The sequence below is a fragment of the Plectropomus leopardus genome, chromosome 10 (assembly GCF_008729295.1).
Source record: "Plectropomus leopardus isolate mb chromosome 10, YSFRI_Pleo_2.0, whole genome shotgun sequence".
In the NCBI taxonomy this organism is placed as follows: domain Eukaryota; kingdom Metazoa; phylum Chordata; class Actinopteri; order Perciformes; family Serranidae; genus Plectropomus; species Plectropomus leopardus.
The window spans coordinates 30,817,893-30,837,260 of NC_056472.1; the positions used below are offsets into that span (position 1 = coordinate 30,817,893).

General features: G+C 38.3%; 1 protein-coding gene across 1 annotated transcript in view; it reads right to left on the minus strand.

Annotated features, from left to right (window-relative positions):
• The window catches only part of pdia5 (protein disulfide isomerase family A, member 5), an 81,501-nt gene that overhangs the window by 21,812 nt on the left and 40,321 nt on the right, over window positions 1-19,368 (minus strand). The window contains exons 10-13 of the mRNA XM_042494233.1: window positions 15,145-15,216; window positions 10,076-10,212; window positions 1,449-1,519; window positions 555-718 (exon numbers count right to left, since the gene is read on the minus strand). Of these exons, the coding sequence (XP_042350167.1) occupies window positions 555-718; window positions 1,449-1,519; window positions 10,076-10,212; window positions 15,145-15,216 (444 nt within the window). The remainder of the gene's footprint in view (window positions 1-554; window positions 719-1,448; window positions 1,520-10,075; window positions 10,213-15,144; window positions 15,217-19,368) is intronic.

Sequence of the window (19,368 nt, forward strand, 5' to 3'; positions counted from 1 at the left end):
AACATTACAATATCCTACAATGAAGCTGCAAACAATACATGAGCATAACTGTGTAGGGCACCAGATGTTGGCGAGGGGTTCTGTAATGTCCATAATTTTGAGGGCGGCAGCACGGAGCAGGATGAGGGTGGGGAGTTCATTGGTGGTGATGTGCTGCTTTTTTACTATGGCAAGAAAATAATTCCATACCGTCACAGCCCTAGTTTTTACCTTCCTGTTTCTAAAAAAAAAAAGTGGGACAGTGTGAACACTAATGAGACTTTATGTCACCCCTCTATAAAATAATGTCTGTTGACCTCCTGGTCACAGACTTTGCCTTCACGGAGTCTCGAATTGCCACAGCTGGACTTATGTCATCGAAGGTCCATTATGTTTCATAGTGACCCCTTCCAAACATAAATCTAAACTGGGAAGACGCAGCTGAAACATTTAAGCTCAGAGCTACAGAACTGTAACGTACACGAGTTTCTGTCGTAATATGTTAACTCTGCACAGGCATTGCTTGGACAGAATTAAAAAAAGTGATCAAGCTTCCTGTTAAGAGTGTGACTCACTTGTGCATGAACTCGATGATCTTGTCTTTGCTTCGGAGGTGCGGCAGTGTGTACTTCTCCTCGCCTTTCTCGAAATACTTAACTGTCGGGAAGCCGGAGATCTTGAAGCGATCCCCCACGGCTTTGTGCACGGTGGCATCCACTGCTGCCAACGCGCCCGGACTCTGTGGAGAACAACAGTGTCACGTGGGGTAAAATAACTACGCCGTTCTGTCCCAATTAAACTAACGAAGTCCCTCAGAATAACCTGTTACATGACACCAATTAACACCGATGGCTTTGGAAACAATCCAAGCTCAACCTTTGCAAATGAGCACGCTCTGTTTGTGTACACACTGTAAAAGTGCTGCATTTGTAACACTAGCGGAGAGGCAAGGAGGAGAAAAATAAATGATATGCTGGTTCTTAAGGGCTCAGGGTGAAAGAGGCTCCAGTCCATCCATATTAGATAATGTTCAGGCTTTTCCCATTGACCTCTGGTGCTGGGCAGAGAGCCACAAGGAGAAGGTCCAAGCATCGGGCCGGGGGGACGCTCACGGATGAGATAATTGCTACAGTCACCAGGCTGGAGTTTTATAGGCCCTGCCCCTGGCTGGGGAGTGTTAGATTACCACAGAGGACAGAATGGCGGAGAGGAGAGGCGAGGAACACACCCGACTAATCAGAAACACATCGAGAGACGGGCTGCGGGACAGACCGACCAGCATGTCTGCTGCGTTGGCCAAAAGCCTCCGGGCCAAGAGGAGAGATTATTATGATCTGTTAATGAGGCGCCACTTCGCCTGTGTGGTTCTGTATGTTCATCAGAGTGTGAGATATGAAAAGTGAATAAAGCGCACGGGCCTGTGGACATGCACGCCGCACGTAAACACAAGCAGAGGTTATGAAACTTACATCTGCGCCCCTGTTGAGTATTTCAGCAGCTTCATCATACTCTGGCTTCATCTTCTTGCAGTGTCCACACCCTGAAGGATTCAAATCAGAGGTTAGAGCCCCACCGATGACGGATTTCTGATACTTTAGACTAAAAGAAAAACTGATAACAAATTCTGTCTTTTTTTTTGCAGCTCTTATTAAAAACTCAACACTAAATAAACATTTTCCTAATAATGCCTCAGAACTGGTTATTAAAATGTTAGGACAAAGAAATACTGTGGAAGGATGTTTTAAAACTGAGTTCACTATCAAACCTTTGAGGCAGTGATACTCAACTTATGAATCTGGCCCCCTATAGGGTACGGTAATTCACAATAAAAATACATTGATTGACAATGGAAAAATACCAAAATAGAGGTTGTTTATCAAAAAAAGTGCCAGTGGAGAATCACATTTCAAACTTCTCATAAGAAAAATGAAGATTATAAATACATGAAAATGCAAGCTATAAAAAATGAATGTACTGAAACATATGAATCAAAATCAATGAGTCTGTGATAATATCTGCCGATTACATCATCATGCTATCCACAACAGTCATATTAGTCAAAGTGAAACAGACAGATTATAGAATCATCTTGCAAAACATATAAACAAGAATTAACTGTTATTCCTGTTAAAATTACTTCAATAACGCCAACACGAAGAGCTTGACTGGTGCAATCTTTGTACAAAATTACATCCTTGAGCTGTCTGGTTGAATCATTGTGTTAACAGCTGTAATTCTCTGGTGTTTTGCTGTTTCACCCTGGTTTGTCAGAGGGTTTCCTGCTGGCATGCTGAGGGTGAAACTGTAAATGAGATGACAAGAGTCTCTCATGTTAACCAGGAGAGCTAAGTCATGTCTGATTACTTCCAGCATATTTCACTCTCAGGCATGGGTGTGTGTTTGTGTCTGAGGAAGAGTGTAGGAGGCAAACTGAGCGAGGCAAAGCTCGTGATGGGTACAGGAGTGAAACAGAGAGAGAGAGAGCAAGGAGAAGACAAAGACGGAGAGAGAGACACAGGGGGAACAAACGAGTGGAGGTGTGGGTAGAGCCAGGAGATATGGTTGAAATATGAACATAGTGTAAGAAGAATAACAGAACAAAAGGGGCTACAAAGAGAGAACAAAGAAAGCAAGAAATCAAAGTGCAATATCTGACGTGAGGTCTAAAAAACTGAGGAGAAAACCAACGTTGGCGCAGCTAAGAATAAACCAAACCATTGCAACTTGGACAGAAAAAAGCGGACGGTGAAGTGAAATTTCTGTCATGTTGTGTTTGGTTACAGATGGCGATCCAAACAATTAAAAGAGAAGCTTTCAAACTCAGGCTGTAAATACAATATGCTTAAAAAAAAAAGAATATCTCATAACACATCTGATACGCAATCTTCTGCAGAGTGTATCAACCACAGACATGTGGTGCAATTAACCCTTTAATATCTGAGCAAATTGGTCTGATTCCTTTCAAGAACAGAAAAGCAAATGAGTAACTCTACAAGAAATGATCCCGAACCATTGGCAAAGAATAAGTATATGTTAGTGAAAAGTAAAGTAGTAAAAAAGTAAAATTCTCAGGAACAAAACCTGAAATTTATCATTAAAAAAAAGTTAAAAAAAAAAAAACATATAAGGAAATGACCTGAATTAAAGTATGAAAAATAATTTTTAAAAAGCATTATTTTAAATATGTCATTATAATACTTCTAAACCATTTTATAGATTATTTCCCCCCAGGTTTTTATTTTTTAATTTTCTAACTATTTTCGCCCTTTTTTTTGGATCAGCTTTCACTCATTTCTTACACTTTGTGGGGCATTTCTTGTTAAGTTGCTCATTGCCTTTTTTTTCTCAAAAAAAAAAAAAAACAAAACAAAAAACAACCCCAAACTAAATAAATTGCTCTGGTTTTAAGGGTTAAATGCTTGTGAAAGACATCTGAATGCAACAAAACTGAAGTCAATCCAGGTTTAAAAGGGTTAAGTCAGGTGTTTGTTTCTTGCATAGCTGAATATTTTTTCAGTATTTTATCATATTGTCATTGAAGGGAAAGTTTGGATCTTTTGAAGTGGGGTTGTATGAGGTACTTTGTATGATGTCAGTTGGCACTGATGTTCGGAAATGTACTGCTGTGGACGGGGACAGCAACTACACATTTTTAGACACCTAAAACAATTATTATTAGCTATCACATAAATAAATCTAATAAATTAATTAAACTAATTCTTAATTAAAGTGTGTTTCATAATCATGCACACAGCATCAATATCTCCATATGCATTTATAAAGAAACTTTTATAACATTTTCTCCACAAAAAAGTTAAAATCTGATTCCACTGAGAGTCACTTAATGATAATATGAATTATCTCCCAGCTCTAGAGGATCGAGAAGAAAACTAATTCCATTGCATCACATAACTTCACCATCGGCTAAATACTGTACCTCTCTGTCCTTTAATTAAGAAGCAGGACAGTACAACTTGTGTTTTTACTTTGTATAACTTTATTATCAGGAGATGGCGTGTCTGTGTGCACACGTGTTTGCAACTGTTCTTTTTTAACAAATCTGTTTGAGCTCCAAGCATCGTGAAAAAACTTCCTGTTTGGTGCGGTGTGTTTAATATTGCATGAGCAGCGAGCGAAACTGGCAAACATTTTTATTTTTGGATCTAAAACGACTTAACACAATATTTGTCCCGCACAATGAACAAGATGTTTCGTCTTAAGACGTAATGAATATGCTGTTTGATCAGGGATGAGCTGCGTGTGTGCTATGTGCTCGTGGCGTTGTTGTGCACAGACGCATGAAACAAACTTGGTACATTTCTTGGTGCATTTCCAAACCCGCTAAATTGCCCTTGTCAAAACAGTTCAGGAATTCCTTTCTTCAATATACAATGCAGAGCTGGCACAGGCTATAAATCAAGTGTGATATGCCTCCTGGGGGAAAAAAAAAAGCGGCGTCTCTTTCAACTGAGTCACTGTGGTGTGTGATCATCAGATTGTGCTGAAGCTAACCGGAGAAACGGAGTGACTAAAAGGACTTTGTCTGACCCTTCAAACTGATGAGTAAGAGAGAAAACCAAATGTCCGTCCGTCCTGTGCTCTGCATCAGCTCTGCATTCAGTGCAAGTGATGCATGAGGGGCATGGTCAGAGTGTGTGTGTGTGTGTGTGTGTGTGTGTGTGTGTGTGTGTGTGTGTGTGTGTGTGTGTGTGTGTGTGTGTGTGTGTGTAGGCGGAGGGGGGCTTACAGAAACACGCTGAAAAATTGCTGACTCAGACCGCGGGGAAGAAGAGCTCAGAGTCAAGCGAACAAACAAACTGCCCCGTGCACCGCTGAAGCTGTAATAAAAAACGATACACGCTGAAAAAGGAAAAGGGCAGGTGAGCTCGCTCTGCTTTACAGCAAATGTTAGATGTTGTGTTTTTGTAAGGTCACCTCAGGGTTTACACTCATTTTTACCGATACGTTTCTATTTATCTGAGACAAATTATTAGGAGACCATACATTCTCTGAAATGACCATCAATCCTCCTTATCGGTTCTTTTCATTACTATATGATTTTAACTACATATTATTAGAATTTTTTTTTTTTTAATTTTTTGAGGGGCATGCAAATTTAAATGGCTATATTTTGTATTTATTTTACAGCATTTTTTAAAAAGAAAACATGAGGGTATGTTCTTTTCTTAAAAAAAACTTTTTTTAGAAAGAATATGCAATATTTCTTTCTTTAAATTTTTTGGATTTTTTTTCAGAAAAAAAGGGTGTTTCTTTAAAACTGTTTGGTGGGTTTTTTTCTTGATATTTAAAGAAAAGAGGCTTTTTTAAAAAAAAAAAAAAAATCACCAAAAATTGCACCATTTATCAGGGCCAGAAATGATACAAACGGAGATTATTGCTGGGTTTTCGAATTTGTGACTGTTCTTGAACACAATACTATTTTACTGTACAGTTTTGTGAAAGAAAAGTCTATGACAATTTCAAAACTTTCAGGTTATATTTAATTTTCCTAAACTTTTCCAGGCCTGGGAACTGCTATTTGCAAATTCCATGACTTTTCCATGACTGTACAAACCCTGTCATCTTCCCTGGGTCTGCTGCAGCAGTAAGTTGAGCCTGTGGTTACGTCAAAAGGATGTTAAATTTAACTTTCTGATGCAGCAGCAACAGCAACATTTAGGAATCAAACATCGTCACGAACAGACAAAACTGCTGCAACAACATTCTCTATTCAATATTTTTGCTGCGCTTTCTTCAAACAACATCAGCAGAGACGGGAACGTTTGTTTTCGGTCTGGAACATAATCAGGCTCTCTCTGGGAAACAGAGTGTTCGGTTGGAGGTTTTTGCCGCTGTAAGGAGCTGCACGCAAACAACCCCCGCTGAGTGTTGCTCAGAGGACGGTGAGAAAGGCCACGCTGAGAGGTGGACAGAAATGCAAGCTGATGGTGGTTGTTGGGAGACCATTAATCTCACTCTGACAGCAGGGCCATTAAGAAACTGCATTGAAGCAGCAAGGCTGTGCATCTGTGTGTGTGTGTGTGTGTGTGTGTGTGTGTGTGTGACAGAGAGGGATAGGCGGTGTAATTGTGTGCAATAAGTGTTTGTCTCATGGTGTGAAATATGTGTTTGATATGTGTCACTGGTGTGCACAGATATTTTTGTGTGTGTGTGTGTGTGTGTGTGTGAGAGAGCTGAAACAATGTGATGCAGTTTGTTTTAGTTGACTGCCCTTGATTCGAGTGTGTGGGTGACTGGCTGCTGTCCTCGGGGTGAGTCAAGTGCAGGCCAGGCGTCTGTGAAGCAATGACACCACGCAGGGACAGTGAGAAGCAGTCTGCTTCCTGCACTGTTCAAACAGACGTCCACCCAAACAATTTTCAGCACAGTTGGGACACGGATGGTGAAAAAAAATTATTTGATTCAGCCATTTGACACAGCATTTTTGTGCCCTACATAACTACAACTTCTGACATTTAAATCATCCATGCATGTTTACTAAATATTAATAGAGAATGGTAATATAAAAGTGAGAATATAAGAGCTAAACCTAAAACCTAGCAAAGCGCCTGTGAGTCCTTGGACACAGATTTTGGTAAAGATGAAGATTTTGTTTTCAGATGTAAAGGCCCATAAGACAAAAGAATGAAAGCAATTTTATTACATTTTTCATGAGGAATAAGGTAAAGCCTTGTATTAAAAAGGCTACATCCTCACTGCAGGGACCACGGGTTCGACTCCAGCCAGCAGCCCTTTGCTGCATGCCTCTCTCTTCCCCTTTCACGCCTAATCTGTACTATGTTATAAAGGCAAAAAAGCTAAAAGAAAATCTTTTTAAAAAAGGCTATAATACGCCCGTTTTTATCTATGATACATCTATCTGTATCTATATATGACAACATATTCACTTATAAGTTTTAGTTCTTCCAAGTAAAGCAGGTAATGTCTATGGAAAAATGGAAAAGTCCGGAGTCAACTGTATTTATAATCATCAAATTACATATTTAAAATTATGTTACAGAAATATTTTTAAATTATGTATTTTTGTTTGTTTTCTATCGTTTTTCTTCTTTTTTTCCATAATTTCCATGTAATGTACTCATACTTTTAACTATTTTCTTGCCAATTTTTGGGTCATTTCTTTTGTTGCACTTTGCCTTTTCCCCATGTTTTTTTGCAATATATCAAGACAATTTGCTGATATTTCAAAGGGTTAAAGGAAAAGGATCTTACTCTTTAACAGTGTAAATTGATGGTAAAAACAGACCTGAGTGGTCACATCAAAGCCTGTTTCACAGCTGCTGGCTGCAGCCCTCGCTCAACACTGGGCCGGTTTAAAACACTGCTGTTCCACTGAGTTACTTGGACACAGAAACATAGGTAACTAGGGTTGGAATTAAAAAAATACCAATCATTTTAATGCATTTCCTATGCAGTTAGCATCAGAACTCAGCTATGCATGATAGTAAAGAAACAAACTTAACCCTTTGAAACCTGGATCGACATCAGATTTCTTGTGTTATGTTGAGATGCCTTTCACATGCCATTAAACCCTTTAAGACCTGAGCAGATTGGTTTGATTTCTTTGAAAAATAGATATTCTGATTTTATCTTTTAAAATTAAATTAAAATATGTTAAAAAAAATGAAATGTAGACTTTTTTTAAAAAAAAAATAGCACAGTATTTTCCTTTTTTCTTTTGAAATGTTAATTTTTAAGTAATTTGCAGTAACTTTAACATAGTTCTTGCAAATTTTTTGGCCATGTCTTGTTAAGTTGGTCATTGCCTTCTGCCCATGTTTTTGAAAGAAATCAAACAATTTTGCCAAAGTTATATAAAGGGTTATAAGGGTTATATAAAAAGATCAATATCACTGTGAATTTAATACATACAGGGAAACAGTCTGTCTCCATCAAAGGTCAAGTCAAACACCTTTTGCTTAACTTACACATATATTTATATTTAAGATGTGCAAAAAAAAAAAAAAAAAGACATACACGCAGTCAGGTACACAGTGTACTTGACCAACAGCTGTTTGGAGCTGCAGCATCTCAGTCTGTCAGAGTCTGGGCGTCTTACGTCACAGTTGTTTTTACATTCCTGACCTGATAAATGAAATTATGTCACTTGGCTCTTCCTCTGCGGCGGATCACATTTACAGAACACCCACGTCATGACATTTTTTTCTTGCCAACTGGCAGTTAAGATATCACGGCAAAAGTATTTTTTAGTTTGAGGCAGTGGATAATAAGATAGTGGCAGCAGCAGGTCCCGCCGCAGTGTGTGAGAGTTAAGGACGTCTTTTTATCACTCTAACAGCTGGAGAGTGTGTGTGTGCCCTCTGGGCGGAGTGCGGTGCTCCTGGCAACCCGGAGGTATGAAAACTCTGCAGCACAGTGCGTGATGAAATTTGGAAAACAATGAATCATCATTATGGTGAAAGCTCTTCCTATTTATTCATGTGTTTTTGCAGCGTGAAGTTGAGCACAGAGGGAGGGGAGCAGGCGGGCAGGTAGGGAGAGGATGAGGAGGTGAGTAGTGGGTGGAGGTGATGTAGTGAGAAGTAGCTGAAAGGAGAAAAAAAAGTCCAAAAATAGGTTGCAACATGATTTGTATTGTGTCACGTAGCTGTTGCACTCAGAATGCCTTTCTTAAACAGGGTGAATATATTTCCATGATTTTACATCTATGGGTCGCATTTATCACCATGCTAAATCTCCTGTGGACAGCTCCTTCACACGCAGGATGGCCGGACCAAAGCAAAGCAATCTGGAGCCAGAATAAAAAAAAAAAAAACACTCACAAAATCTGGCATGTTTACAAAGTTCTGCGTATCAACGGCAGGATGGTGCGTGAATAAAAATGACAAGCGGGCTTATGTGAACCATATGGCAGCGATGAAGTATTGTGCTGCGAGGACGAGCTTTGTGTGAGATCGTGTGATACAAAAAGCTAACATTACCGCAGCCAGCTGAGTTTGTTTTTCATTTCCAGTCTCTGCCTGTTAATGCTGAGCATGACAGTGAAACAGTGATGTTATTTGTGTGACTAAATAAGAGTTCTGCCCGGGAGAATCTGCACGACAATGTTTTACGCAGCAGGGAGGAATGTGAAGCTCCTCTGACACGCTGCTGCACATATTTTACAACTGACACCACTTTTCTCTTTTCTGGAGAATCTCTGTGTGGTTCTGATGGCGAAAAAGGGGGTTGTTACAGGACAAAGCTGGCAATACTCTTTTTTTTTTTACTGAAAAGTCCAAAACTGGCAATGATACCTTTAAAAAGTATTATCTGTGTATTCAAAGCTTATTTTTTTATTTTTATTTTTGTATTTTTTTACAGAATTGGTTGTGTTTTGTGTTGTCCATTGTTTACACAACTATCAAGTTTTCAAAAAAGGTTTTATATATTTATGTTATGGTTTTATTTTAATGTGTTATTGTGCTGTGTCTTCGTTTCTGACCTGCTGAGTGACCACAGATGCAAATTAGCTGTAAGATATGATGTGGTACTGTGAATCAAATGGTTGTATTTATGCATTAAACTGTACATGGTCCCTTTAAAATAAATAATTACATTTTTAAAATGACGATTATTCGCGCTACATTGGCTTATGTGCTTGACCAATCATTGTACACTTATGTCACTCCACGTGTTGTGAGAGAACTTACTCAGAAATAGGAGCCTAAAAAGTACCTCAAAATGGCACTCTCAGAACTGCAAATGTTCAGAAAAGGCAGGATTTAGAACTATAAAAAATTTCAGAAAACTCTAATGTGAGTTCTTTGCAGTTACTGTCACCAGTGGTGGAAAATGGCAATTGGCTGGGCAACCAAAATAACTGTGGAAACAAAAAAATAATAGCCCTGTTGCTTGGCATCCAGTTAGCTTTCGGAAAACGAAAAGATATCTGACTGCCTTTACGACTGCTGTTTCCACTTTTAAGACACCATCTCCGGGTATTTCATCTGTGGGTACTTGTGATGCTCATTTTTTACCATTTTACGACATTGCACAGATTAAATAATTGATTTATTATCAACATAATCAAAGGTTGAAGCCCTGCTCTTTTTCAACTTGCTTTCTTACTCACAGGGGGCGTAGAACATGACCAGGGCTGCAGGATGTTCCTCCAGGAAGCTGTCAAAGGACTCATCGGTCAGGTGGAAGACTGGGGAGTCTGACTCCGACCACGGCACCTCGGGGGTCTTGGGCTGGGGGGGCTGAGGGCTGAAACAGGAAAGGAGAGACAGCAAGGGCAACGGAGGTGAGGGACATTTCAAAAAAGCAGACACGTTCCAGCTGGCGCGTAATCTGTATGAAGGAAAAATCAGACACAGCTGTAGCCCACTCTCCAGCCAATATGTCACACACACACACACACACACGTGCACGCACGCACACACACGCGCGCGCGCGCGCACACACACACACACACGCGCGCGCACACACACACGCGCGCGCGCGCGCGCACACACACACACACACACACACACACACACACACACACACAAACACAAACACACATCTGGACCTAAGCTGCCCCGCCCTGATGACAGAGCACAGTGCTGCGATGCCAAAAAACGAGTGGACACAGATATAAACAAGTGCACGCAAGTCATTTAAAAACACACACTCACACGCGCATACACATTCCCCTTCCCCAATCTTTTCTCATCATCGTACACTCTGGCCTGAGCTGCTGAAGCCGCATGAGACTGGATATCTTTTAAAAACAACAGATTTGTGCAACTGGAGTGTTGCATCTCCTCCACGCGTATCTGTTATCCAAAATGTCATCTGTCTAATATACATCCCTCTGATATTTAAAACGCTCGGGATCAGAGTTCATCAGGGACCGAAGCTACACTAACGACTTATCAGATGACATCTTTGGGTGCACTTCTGCAACAAAAGGAGCAGTTCTGTCCTCTTTACAACCATTTCAAATTGGCTCCATTATTTGTTGGCTGCATAGCAGAGATATGATCACAGAGGATATCAGCTCTTACCTCCACTTCTGTTTCAACTGATTCAGGGTTTTTACACATTTTTATCAATGAATTTCTGTTTGGGGCACATTTTTAAGACCACACAAATATATATTATTGTAAAAAAAAAAAAAAAGAATCCACAAAAGGACTGGAAGTGAGTATTTAATAAAACTATTTGTTATTTATGAGAGGGGAGGTGGTGGTGCATTTAGGGGGAGCCATGTCAAATAACTTTCAAAGCTCTGGAGAAGGGACTTATGTTTTTAATTTTGGCTTAGTGGAGGGGCATAACACTTTCAGTGGCTGTATTTTGTATTTATTTTATAGTCAATGTTTTTTGAAAAGATGCCTTCCAAACCCCTCAGGCCTACAGGTCTGGAAGGCATGTTTTCATTTAAAAAAATGGGCAATTTTTGTTTTTAATTTTGGTGATTTTAAAGAATAAATATGGAGATTGTTCTCTTTAAAAAGTTAACAAGAAAAAATGAGAGTAAAGTAAAATCTTTTGGTGATTTTTTTTCTTGAAAAAAAATTGGTGATCTTTACAGAAAAAAGTGATTTTTTTCACTGGAAATTTTTGGCTTTTTTTGTTTTTTAATTTTGGGTGAAATCATCAAAATTTCACCATGTATCTTACATAGACTAGAAAAACTGAAATTATTGTTGGATTTTCAAATTTCCAACGGTCCTTGCACACATCATGTGTTATTGTACAGGCAATTCCATGACTTTTCAAAGAAAAAAATCAGGGTTACTTTAGATTCCATGACTTTTCCAGGTTTTTCATTACTGTATGAACCTGCTGTTTGCCTGCTTTTTGGTCACTTTCAGATTCTGACCTCTATCGCTCCTGCATGCAAAAAGGAAAAGGAAAAGAGAACAGCTGTATTCCTTGCCAATGATGTTAAATTTTCTGACAGTGCGAAGGGTTAATGGTAATGATTAAGTCTGTTGAAAAAAAGTAAAACAAGTGATACTGAGAGGAGAAGAAAAAAAGAGAAAAGAGAAACTTCATTAAAACTTGGGAGGCAAAGTCGGGGTGATAAACAGGGGAGAGGAGATAAGAAATCTGAGGCGGGGAGCTCTACAAAAAGAGGACAATGGACACAATGTCGCACAATATGAACGCGGCAAATTAGACTATCCTGAAAAACCTTTCAACACCCAAAAACTCTTTTCAGCTGTTCCTCATCTGCTGCATCTCTACATGAAAAGAAGGCTCTGACACAACTGCAGATGTGAAGAGACTTGCATGAGTCTTCCACCTTTTTATCATACGGAGTATATTTATGTGTGAGTTTAACCACTGCCACCATCAATCACCTTTTATATCACTGAACTACGAGGTAAATATATATATATATATATATATATATGCGCATTATTGCTTTATTGCAGCATATAGTCATAAAAGAGTAATATATAGTACCATTATAATTAAGAAAGTACTATTAAGTATTGTTAAAATAAAGTTAAATAAGTGCTGTTAAGTTAAATTTAAATAAAGTATTGCTATAATAAAGTTAAATAAAGTAGTGTTAGTAGTGTTATAATAGCTAAATCAAGCAATAAATATAATTGTGAAATTAAGTACTGTTATCATAAATTTAAATAAAGAACTGTCATAACAAGGTTAAATGAAGTAATGTTGATAGTTAAGTTAAATAAAGAAGTTGTAATCAACTTAAATCAAGTACTGATACAATAAAGTTAGATAAAGTACCGTTTCTAAAAAGTTATATGAACCATTGTGCTGATATAAAGTACTTTTATAATGAAGTTAAATCAAGTACTGGTGAAATAAAGTTAGTTAAAGTACTGTTTCTAAAAAGTTAAATTAAGTATGGTCTCAATATAAGGTACTGTTATAATAAAGTTAAATAAAGTACAGGTACACTAAAGTTAGATACAGTAATGTTTCTTCAAAGTTAAATTAAGTACTATAATAGTGACATTTAATAAACTACTTTTTTAATAAAGTGAAATGAAGTAATATTCTTGTTAAGTGTTTTTTTCTGTGAACTTGAAGCTTCAAATCAACAGTTAGCTTTATACAGAAAGTTCAATCACTACAGTGTTGCTGTAAAACGTAAGGATAATTTCACTGTGAGCTGGAAACAAACTAAAAGCTTTCCAGTTCATATAATAATATTTTTAGGTTGTAATGGTCACAAAATGCGGCTAAATGGTCGCCTGCTCAAACACTATGGCTCTGGAGAAAGTGATCTGGATGGGCAGGGGAGTGTGTTTCATGTATCATGTTTAAGAGTCTTTTTTTTTTGCTTTTTGTGAGTCACAGGAACACCAAAGCAAGTCTCATGCAAGTGGCCAAAAATAAAGAAAAAGAAAAAGAAAAAGAGGGACGTGACAATTTAAACTCAATGTTTGCTATATAGTCATTTTATACATCCCACATGGAACAAGCCGCTACATGAGTATAGTCAATATATCTTCCAGCCCTAATGGCAACCATTCAGTCCACTTGATTGCTTGATTGGGAGTTTGGCAACTACTTCTAAATTATACTGCTGATCCCTGAATAAGCAGAGCAGTAAAATGTGAGGGGGGGGAGTTATTATGGCTCTGGGCTAAAGAGACCGTAGCTAGAATACATCCTCCGCCTGCCTCGCTCCGTTTCCCGCGATAGCTGTGCAGGCCCTGCTCTGTCCCCTCTGGTTGCAGCCCTGCAGACAGTCATGACTTTCCAAACGCAAACAGAAAAGGGATGGAAAAAAAAGGAGGCGCGAGGAGCCGAATCGTGGTTGGAGACACGGGGTTACAAGCAGAGAGCGTGAGGCGAGGTGAGAAAGAAAAATGAGACAAGAAGAGAGCAGGTGTAGATTGATGACAACGTGGCAAGGTGAGTCAGGGTGAGGAGAGCAAAGAAGAGGTGTGATGAAGCGACAGTAGTAGGAAAGGTGATGCATCCTCGACTGGTTGAAGCAGTTACCTCTTGAGTGCATGCACAAAATAATCCGATTTTTGTCCTTGTTCTGAAGAAGACAATATTTCTACTAAGCTGTTTATGTGGCCAATGAAAAAGAATATTGCACTAAAACGCCCGTTTACGTGCAGCCGCGCATACTCAGATTAACGTAATGTGTCGTTTATCCCCTCAGAATATTGAAAAGTACAACAGCTGGAGACGTTTTGCTTCTGTGCATCAAAATAGGATTTTTTTCGGTCTGTGTTACAATATTTGCGCATATCCAAAAACCTGTAGTTATCCAAGTCTTTCATAATGTCAAAAAACAAGCGTGTTTCTCCTTCTGACCTGAAATGTGGGCTTTTTTTGAATGCGTTTCTACACCAGCCCTGCAAACTGTTGGAGAGTATGTTGGTGTAAGATGTATCCATGACAACGCACAGAGCTCACCATAAACAAACAAGAAGCTGTGTGTCTCAAAGTACATTGAAAACCCTAATGGAGATGCATATTCCAAATTGGCTCTATACACGTCCAAATAATGCCATTGAAACACGAATAATACCATCATATCAAACATCTCTCAGAAAATGCTAAATGTGGAAAAAGGCTGGATTTGAAATATTAAAACCTTTGAAAACTGGATCAACATCAGTTTTCTTGTACAACATTTAGACACTTTTCTCAAGTATTAAAACTATTGAAATGTGAGCAAATTGGTTTGATTTCTTTCACAAACATGGAAAAAATGTCCTGCAAATTGCAAAAAGTTTGCAAAATGTGAAAAGAAAATACCTGAAAATTAGCTATAAAAATTAGAGAAAAATATCAAGAAAACTATATTTATGTAAAAAACACAGAAACTTGTATTACTTATATTTTATTTACTTAATTGTATTATATTTTAGCATTTTTTAAGGTTATTTCTTGCTCACAGCCTTCTTTCCATATTTTTGAAAGAAATCAAGAAAATTTGCTCAGGTTTCAAAGGGTTAAACAGAATATGCTGATTACATGACTGAAATCAAACTCAGAATCTTGTCTTTTTGGGAATAATAGGGGAATACTGATGTACGTGTAACTGTAGCCAATGTAGGGGGGGAGAAGGCTGAATGTCATTTGGGAGCTCCGGTCTTTTTATCAGCTACAGTAAAACATCTGCGGACGCGAACATCTTGAAGTCGGCACTTTAACAAGTCTGAATGCATCCTCAGAGGGTGAAGTGATTAGGACCATACTCACTTCCTCATCCAGTCGGCGATATCCTTGGCTGTGGCCCCGTAGTTCTCATAGTGGTAAAGAAACTTCCCCTTCCTAAAAGACAACAGAGCACAAGAACAAGTTGATCTCTAAACCATCTGTTAGAAATGGACACGATTATGGCGTAGTGCTTTTCAAAGACTGTTGAAAACCACAGCTAATATGATTATTGACATTTGAAACAAAACAACAGTTTTTGTAAACTTGCTGGTTATATTTCTACAACACATTTTTTCATTTAGAGGGAATTCCCCACAAAAAGAGTTAGTGCCGCCTGTGGTTTAGTTGCAGTAAAAACCAAAATGTTAATTGTTGCCTCATCAATATATAAAAAAGATAAAATCTAGAATGAAATTAAGTAATGATTTCAAATGGGACAAATCTGATTTAAATATAAACAAGCAAGCTTAACAATGTGATCAAAAATTTGGTGATAACTATTTAGTTTTTTTTAGTGATGCAAAAGAAACAACTATAACTCAACTCAAAAATGGAAATTGAAATAACACACAGAAGGACCTGAAACTGCCAGAGCTGATCACTAATGGGGAGCTTAAGTAACTTTAAGAAAAATTGAGAAAATAGCACTCTTAGTCAATGTGATTGCCATATATGAATGTATCTAACTGTTTTTATGTTGCATTTTAACTGGAGGTTGTGCTCACAATTTGTATATGTCTGCTTGTATTTATTGTTTTAACAATGTTTTATGCAGCCCTCTTATATTATATATATATAGTATATATGTATATATATATATATATATATATATATATATATATATATATATATATATATATATATAAATATTATAATATATTAATTATTATATTTAATGATTGCCACTACAATTAATTAATTAAAAAGTGCAAAGAAAGTGTCAGCATGGAAGGAACTTTGACTTTGTAAAACCTTAGGGAGCTACTTTATATTTATTCATTATTTTCATTTAAATGTTCACTTAAATTTATTTTAAAAAGTTTGCTGGGAACTTGCTGCATATGATGTTGAATGTGTCAGTTTTTATTAAACATTTGCTAAAGGCATTTAAGTTTTGTGCTGGAGTTTGTTATATTCCAAATTCTAAATGGTGACACAAAGATTTTCATTTTTATTGTTAATGAATATTGGTTCTAAATATTGGTTATTGTAATCGGTATCGGCCCTGAAAAACCAATATTGGTTGAATATTGGATTTAATGTGTTAAACAATAGAAGCAACTGCACACAAAACTACCATTCAATCATTCCACAGCCAGAAATCATGGATTACCAGAACAATCCCGAAACACAGATGATGATAAAACAGCAGCCAACAATACAAGAGCATGCAAAAAAGGACTGACATGCACTGGAGTTGTATCTAGTTTGACTTCACAAGAAAAATAAATGATGATTGATGAATCCAGGTCATGTGTGACTGACACAGTGACAGGATCCTAAACACAACATAACCCAGTTTGTACGACAGAGCTAGGTCAAACTTTCCAGAGACAGAACAGCTCAACGCCAAAAGGAGCTGACAAAAGGCTCTGAGGAAAAGTTCAACAATGACTGATACGCCTTCCTCCCTCTTGTATTTTGTGTGCTCGCTTAAAAGTGCATATACTGTAAGAAATGTCAGTGACCCATCGTAATGCATTTCAAATGAGCTCGAAGCATCTTCTCGGCTCCGCAGTCCGAACAAATTCAAAAACTTAAGCAGATTTTTTTTATCTGCTCTGCCATTCGCTGTGACTAAATGAGGGCCAGGCAGCGGCGGCTCCAGCCGGGGCTGAAAACTCAGTGTCAATACGAACTGGCTGCGGGCAGTGAGATCCTGCAAACACAGAGGGTGGTGACAACCGCAGTTACGGCTCCCAAGATACAGAGCGGATACTATTTAAGGTGATACACGATTAGACGCACTGGATTTGGGGCTTAAAACTTGCATTTTAAGTGAACTGACTACCGTGACGGAGAGCAACTGCTTGGAATTCAATCAGTGAGATTTATGACCAACTCTGTATTCGCTTGCTTCATCTCTGCGGCTGTAATATACCCTGAAACCTTGGAAAAGTCAAGTTAAAGGGTTCCCATATATCGTCATGGATACAATTTTGAAACTTTTCCATAACTTTTCAAGGACACAATTTTTTTCATTTTATTTTTTTAATTGAGCCCCACCCGCTTAGCGTAAAAAAAAGAAAAAAGGTTCAAACTCTATTTACAGATGATTTCAGCGTCCCACAAGATGTATTCGAGGACTGTTAAAATTTCCCCCCAAAAAAAAGAAAAGAAAAATGACCCCCAAAGTTTTAAGTTAAAAAAAAAATCGTCAAAAAATCCTAAATAAAAAATAATTCAAAAAAGAAAAAGAAAAAAATAGAGAAAACAGAAACCTTTTCCATAAAATCGCCAAAAAAGAAAAAAAAAAGGAGAAAAAATGACTAAAACAGGCAATCCAAACCAAAGTATTTTGTTTAAAAAACCTGTTGGAAAAATACATAACAAATACAGCCATTTAAAGGCTCCCCTTGATGCCAAAAGTGCTTAAAAATATTATTTGACATGTCTTATTGGCAGACATGATAGCAGAAACCAAATACAGAGAAAAAATGAAGGAATATATGTAATAAAAAAAACAAATCAACCAAAATGTTGTTACACATTGACACACAGCTACAGAAAATAAATTCACCGTTATGCTACATTAATGTTTAATACATTACACACAACAAATTTCCGTTTTGTTTCTCTTTTAAATAATTTTTTGACAATTTTTACCAGTTCCATGACTTTTCCAGGCATGGAAAATGTGATTGTGAAATTTCATGATTTTTCCAGATTTTCCATGACCTTGGGAACCATGACTTATGGAAATGTCAAATCAATGTCCATTGCTGGACAGTCTCTGGTGTTTTCTTGATTAAAGGATGCAGCAAGGACAAAGAAGCGAAAATAGTGCCACTTTTATCATTTAATGGAAAGAAAGTTGGGGTGTGCTGCTGTGTTGTTGGGTAGTAAGCTTTCTTAATCAGCGGGATTGAAAAGGTAAAAGACCTTGAACACTTGGTCTTACAGCGGGTGCAACAGCGAGATAACTCCAGCGGTGTTGATGCTGATTTACTCTGCAGTGATTAGCTGCTGTTTATCAGTGAGGGGCTCATTACTGAAGCCAATGGGATCGGAGGGTCGTTAGCTAGCCCCGCGCTGACACTAATGCGCTCCCAGCTAACGGACTGGCTCCGGCTCAGCTGCACACGAGTGCACGGGCGCGTACCTCCGCGCACACACAAGAAAGAAGTGCACATGTGCAGGGAGAGGGCAAGCGCACACACGCACACACACTGACGAACCACAGAGGCACTTAATCAGTCCCGGTCTAATTAAAAGGCCAGACTGGAATGAGAGAGTGTTTAATGTGGAAATGGGGATGATAAAGCTGGTGCAGGAGAACAGAGCAGGAGCTACAGAGCACCAGCTCACAGCTAAAAACACTGTAAATATGAAGATGGTGCAGGGACGCTCTGGCTGGGGGGTCTGCATTAACAAACACCATCAGTCACACTCTCAGCCCCTACTGTGTTATCTGCTAAAAAGCTTTGATTTTATGTATATGTGGCCTGTTTGTATATTAACACTCAACTGAAAAGATCAGAACATTAACAATAAAAAGAAACACTGAGGCCAAGTGTTATATCAACGTCAGCCTCAGGGTGTTCTTGAAGATGAAGGAACTTTGGTTCAGTATATTTAAAGCCTTTTATTTAATCTGGCACATTAATAATTAAAACGCCGGCTCGGTTTGAGTCTTTAGGCAAACAACAGCACTGCGTGAAAAAATGTAGCCCCTCCGATCTTTTCAGTATGGCAGCTGCGTCGGCACAGCGTGGCTCCTGAAGCAGAGGACTTTCAGGATCGTGCAGCAAGAAAGTTAAACTTTCCGAAGCAGAAAGTCTTGTCACCAGGGAAGGCACTGGATTGGCCAAAGCCCCCACTTTGATAACATTCAAAAGTCGGGGTTTCCATTCATTTCCTTGGACATTTCAAAACTATTACTTGACTTCACAAGGACCCATAATATTTTTTTTTTCTTGCCTCTCTTGCCTGGAATTTTGGGAGGAAGAGACAGAATATGGGGAGAAAATGGAGAAATGTCAGACATTTGGCAGGTTGCCATAACAGATTAATGCACAAATTGAGTGATATTTTCAAACTGTCGAT